This window comes from Antrostomus carolinensis, unplaced genomic scaffold, assembly GCF_000700745.2.
Source record: "Antrostomus carolinensis isolate BGI_N321 unplaced genomic scaffold, ASM70074v2 scaffold24539, whole genome shotgun sequence".
Classification (NCBI taxonomy): Eukaryota; Metazoa; Chordata; class Aves; order Caprimulgiformes; family Caprimulgidae; genus Antrostomus; species Antrostomus carolinensis.
This window is the reverse complement of record NW_010338231.1, coordinates 1525-6814: the sequence shown is the minus strand read 5'-3', so window position 1 is coordinate 6814 and position 5290 is coordinate 1525. Positions and strand designations below refer to the sequence as shown.

Sequence of the window (5290 nt, the reverse complement as noted above, 5' to 3'; positions counted from 1 at the left end):
CACCATCACAAACTTCTCCCCAAGCAGCACTCTGCCCCTGGCAGACGGGGTGCTGGGCTTCATCCACCACCAGATCATCGAGCTGGCCCGCGACTGCCTGGCAAAGTCCCAGGGAGCTCTCATCACCTCCCGTTACTTCATGGAGCTGCAGGAGAAACTTGAGAAGATGCTCCGAGATGTGAGTACGGGGCAGTTCCCTGCCTGATATCATCTCCTGAGGCCACTGATAGACACCTGGTTTCTGTCTTCTCTCTGGCAGGCTCAGGAGCGTTCGGAGAGCGAAGAGGTGAAGTTCATCGACCAACTGGTGAGGAAGCTGCTGATCATCATCTCCCGTCCTGCTCGCCTCCTGGAGTGCCTGGTAAGACATGGTGTGATGTGTCTTGTCTCCACTCATTTTGCCTTCTCTCCAGGTGGGCACAGACCACGAAAGACAAGGCATCTTCTCACCACCTTGCCTGGTCCACCATGGGAACTGCTGCTCCTCACCATCTTGGCCAGGCTGCAGCAAGGAGCTAAGACCATTCCTACCATTAAAGCCATTTCTTGGAGAGGACAATCTGGTTTCTCCTAGTAGAGCAGTGGGATGTGAATCTCTTCTCATCCACTTTCAGGGGTGTTTTAGCTGTTGTGCTGAATTTCTAAAGCACTCACCTTTGTGCTGTGGTTCCTGCAGCTGGAAGAAGGAGCTCATGGGGCTTTATTTTTTCCATCAACACTTTACACAGGGAACAATGGGGCAATAATGCTTGAAACAGGAGAACATTCAGCTTTCTCCTACAAGCATCCAGAGCTTGTCCCCCATTACAGATGTCACCTGCAAGGCTTAGAGGAAAGGTTTGACCCTGCAAACTCTTGCTCCTCAACACTGCTTGGTTTTTCCCTATCCAGGAGTTTGACCCAGAGGAGTTCTACCACCTCCTGGAAGCTGCAGAAGGACACGCCAAAGTTGGCCAGGGAATAAAGACCGATATTCCCCGATACATCATCAGCCAACTGGGACTCGTCAAGGATCCACTGGAGGGTAGGGAAGCACTTGGGTTGGTGGTCTCAAGGTCTGCAGCAAAGTGTTGACTCCCAGTTTGGCCACTGATGAGTGTGAATGAGCACTGGGAGGTGGCAAGGGGGACCAGCAGGGCTGAGCTGGTGTCATGGGGTGGGTCACAGCAGGACCAGGACAATGTCCAAGTCTCCCATCCAGCCCCACATCCCTCGTTATTGCTCCAACACATTCAGTAAAGCAGATTAAGCTCAAGAACGCTTAATCCATAGGAAGCCACAGCTGGGGGGGTTGTTGGGAGCCATAATCCCTGAAGAACATGGGAATGACTATGGAAAAAAGAGACTTATATAAATGTTTAACCTCCTGTTGAACTTCTTAATGCCATGACCTGAATTTCTCCATACGATAGCTCGAGCAAAGCGTGTGGTTAAATCTCCGTGGGATCTCCAAGTTTGGAGGGAAAGTGGTTGGTGGGGGGGTTATTTTGGTGGGGAGTGAGCATGAAGGTGAAAAACATCCCTGTCTTCTACAGAAATGGTCCAGCTGGATCACTTTGACAGTGGGAACACCATCACGCCGGAGAACGATGACGCCTGTGAGGTGAGTGTGGTTGTACCCACGTGTCCCATCTGATGTGTCCAGCTTTGTCCTGCCTCACTTCACACCAAAGCTCCTTGTAGCAGCTCCTCTGCTGTCTTAGGGTGGGAGATGTTCATTCAGGTTGTCCCCAAGGGTGACTGCAGTATTCAGGTGTAATATCTCACAGTCCCTCAACTGGCTTCTTGAGTGGACAGAGCTCAGAGTGGGCTCTTGATCTGCAGAGCATCTTGGTCTTCTGGTTTCGGGTGTGTGGCTGGAGAGGGCTCAGGGAGGGATGTCCTCTGGCAGTGAGGAGCACTTGGAGGTGATAAGTGATGGTGCTTGGTGAGTTCCTGCCTGCACTGAGAGCACCAGCACACCGGGAAACATTAAAAACCTTCTGTGTCTTCTTCAGAGCCAGCCTTTGGCCACCGCTCCTCGGAGGAAGCCCTGCGAGGGGGACTTTGAGACCATCAAGCTGATCAGCAACGGGGCTTATGGGTGAGTTGTGAAGTCCCTGATGCTTGTCTCCATTTGTAAATGTCTCCAAAGTGGTGCTGTGTGGTCGGTCGTGGTGGTTGAAGGACCTGTTTTGAGGTCCAGCTGTTTTGCTCTCTCCTAGGGCCGTGTACCTGGTGAGGCACAGAGAGACGCGGCAGCGCTTCGCCTTGAAGAAAATCAACAAGCAGAACCTCATCCTAAGGAACCAGATCCAGCAGGTGTTTGTGGAGAGGGACATCCTCACCTTCGCAGAGAACCCCTTCGTGGTCAGCATGTTCTGCTCCTTTGAAACGAAGCGACACCTCTGCATGGTGATGGAGTACGTCGAAGGTGAGAACAGGATTTGGGGCTGGAGGGAGAGGGAAATATCAATGTCTGAGCACCGAGGACACCACCCAGACATCTCCTGCCCTGCTTTGCCCCAGGGAGTGGAGGGAAGCATGAGGAGATGCTGTTGTGATCCTGAGTCTCACCTTGATGAAGGTGGTGGCCATGCTCACCTAGGAGAGCATTTGTGCCCTATTCCCAGGGATCAGTGCTGCTCCAAGGAGGGACAGGAGGGTCTGGCTGGGAGCCTGCTTGGCAGGAGGGCAGCATAGCCCTGCCTGGTGACCTCTTTGCCTTCTCTGAGCTCCTCATGCTCAGGAGGACCCATGTCCCCACAGGGGGAGATTGTGCCACATTGCTGAAGAACATGGGCCCGCTGCCCGTTGACATGGCAAAGATGTACTTCGCCGAGACCGTTCTCGCACTGGAGTATCTCCACAACTATGGCATCGTCCACCGGGACCTCAAACCTGACAAGTGAGGACATGGGTCAGGTCTGGGAGAGGATGGGGTTGGGTTTGGATGGGGAAGGGAGAGAGACTGATCTAAGCCAAAAGAATAAAGCAGGATGAGATCATGGGTTTTGGTGCCCAGAGACTTGGTTCTGTGCCGTTGCACCGGGACCAGAGGTCTTGGGATCTGGCTGGTCCTGCCCAGGTCTCCCCAGAAGCAAACAGCATCATTACGGGGCATCTGTCTTCTCTTGCAGTTTGCTCATCACCTCCATGGGCCACATAAAGCTGACAGACTTTGGTCTATCAAAGATCGGCTTGATGAACATGACCACGAACCTCTACGAAGGACACATGGAGAAGGACACTCGGGAGTTCATGGATAAGCAGGTACCAGGTCCTGCTCTGCTTGGCTAGTCTGATGTCACCAGGGAGCAGGATAGCCCTGGGAGCTGTGGCAAAGGTCATTGCAGCGGTGTCAGCCACTGCTTCCCACGCAGGTGTGTGGCACCCCAGAGTACATCGCCCCAGAAGTCATCCTCATACAGGGCTATGGGAAGCCTGTTGACTGGTGGGCCATGGGCATCATCCTCTACGAGTTCCTGGTGGGCTGTGTCCCCTTCTTCGGTGACACCCCCGAGGAGCTCTTTGGCCAGGTCATCAGCGGTGAGTGTTGGTGGCAACTTTGCTCCTCAGTTTCTTCTTCCCAGCTGTTATGGCTCATCCTTAACATCTGGAGGGCTTCATTCCTTCATTTCATACTCAGTTGAATGGTGAGGAGGCTCCTTAAGCTTTGATTTCCCAGTTTGGCAGGATGCTTTCATCTGCTGCAGCTCCTGCGGGACTTTCCTCTTGCCCAGAAGTGACTCCTCCTACAACTTTGCATCATCACAACCCCTGTCCTGTCCAAATTCCTCCAGCCACTCCAACTCCTTTTCCTTTTTCCTTGCAGATGAAATTATGTGGCCGGAAGGAGACGAAGCTCTTCCTGCAGATGCCCAGGACCTGATCACACGGTTGCTGAGACAATGTCCCCTCGAGCGCTTGGGCACCGGTACGTGTGGCAACCCCTGTGCAGCATTTGGGGGGTTACCTGGAACCCTAATTCAGATCCAGCTTGTTTGGGCTGAAACCAAAGCGTGTCCTACAACATTGAGGATACTTCAGGAGGTCATCAGCTCAGGGTTCACCCCAGGAAGGAAGCACTGGGCTTTAGTCCATCTTGTTTTAAGCCATTTTATTTGCATGGAGAAGAGACCATGCTGTTTGGGATGGGAGCAGGAGCATCCCAGATCCTGCCCCGTCCCCCTAACATGGGTTTCTCTGCCTGGCAGGAGGCGCACACGAGGTGAAGCACCATTCCTTCTTCCTCCACCTGGACTGGAACGGGCTGCTGCGGCAGAAGGCTGAGTTCATCCCCCAGTTGGAGTCAGAGGAGGACACCAGCTACTTCGACAGTGAGGCCAAAGCCACCCCCTTTTCCCTCTGCCAACCCCTTATCCCAGCTGCAGGTCAGATGCTCCCGCAGGAGATGGAAATCTCCTGGGTGAAGTCGATCATTTGAAAACCAAAGTCAGGAAACAGATACAATCCTGTTTCCAGGCTGCTCAGCTTTACCAAAACTCTTACTTTTTCACCCCAAAACTCTCTTGGGATTTGGGGGTGGGCTGTCAGCCTCAGTACGTCCTGGTGGGTGCGGGCAGGACGGCGAGTGACAGCCCTGCCCGCTCTGGCTCTCGCTTTCAGCTCGTTCCGAGAGGTACCACCACTTGGATTCGGAGGATGAAGAAACCAACGATGAGGAATCATCCGTGGAGATCGGGCAGTTCTCCTCCTGCTCCCATCGCTTCAGCAAGGTGCTCCAATCCCTCCTCCAGCATCTGAAATCAGAGGCTTCGGCACTGCGAGCGGTTGTGCCGAGTGTTGGTGTCTTGGCTGATGCCGGAGCACCTGGATCCCCATATTCCTGTTCCTCGGTGATGGTTTGTCTCCTCCTCAGGTGTACAGCAGCTCTGAATTCCTGGCAGCTCACTCCAACCTCAGCCTCTCGTCCTCCGATCGGAGTCAGAGCGAGGACAAAGAGGAGCGATGGGACAGGCACTCGGGAGACGAGGAGAGGAGCCGCCTGCCAGGTCCAGAGCCCCGGTGCGTGGTGAGACGGGGGGTGGCAATGCTGATGTGGGCTTGTGCCGGCACCGAGGGTTTGTGCCAACATCAAGGGTTTGTGCCGGCACCAAGGGTTTGTGTTGGCACTTGAGGGTTTGTGCTGACATCGAGGGTTTGTTTTGACATCGAGGGTTTGTTTTGGCATCGAGGGTTTGTGTTGGCACTGAGGGTTTGTGCCAGCACCAAAGATCTGTACCAGCACCAAGACATTGCAGAAGCATTGGTAGAGTGTCGGAGCTGCAGCACCTCAGGGCCATCCCCC

The 5290-nt window shown here is 54.0% G+C and overlaps 1 protein-coding gene across 1 annotated transcript in view; it reads left to right on the top strand.

The window, feature by feature from the left end:
* LOC104530760 (microtubule-associated serine/threonine-protein kinase 3) overlaps positions 1-5290 on the top strand; it is a gene marked incomplete at both ends in the record, with an annotated part of 11073 nt that overhangs the window by 4442 nt on the left and 1341 nt on the right. Inside the window, 13 exons of the mRNA XM_029086861.1 lie at positions 1-178; positions 260-361; positions 892-1024; positions 1536-1603; positions 1998-2083; positions 2205-2413; positions 2749-2887; positions 3120-3252; positions 3363-3528; positions 3815-3916; positions 4197-4319; positions 4609-4718; positions 4862-5079. The exon at positions 1-178 is cut by the window's left edge and continues 11 nt beyond it. Of these exons, the coding sequence (XP_028942694.1) occupies positions 1-178; positions 260-361; positions 892-1024; positions 1536-1603; positions 1998-2083; positions 2205-2413; positions 2749-2887; positions 3120-3252; positions 3363-3528; positions 3815-3916; positions 4197-4319; positions 4609-4718; positions 4862-5079 (1767 nt within the window). The remainder of the gene's footprint in view (positions 179-259; positions 362-891; positions 1025-1535; positions 1604-1997; positions 2084-2204; positions 2414-2748; positions 2888-3119; positions 3253-3362; positions 3529-3814; positions 3917-4196; positions 4320-4608; positions 4719-4861; positions 5080-5290) is intronic.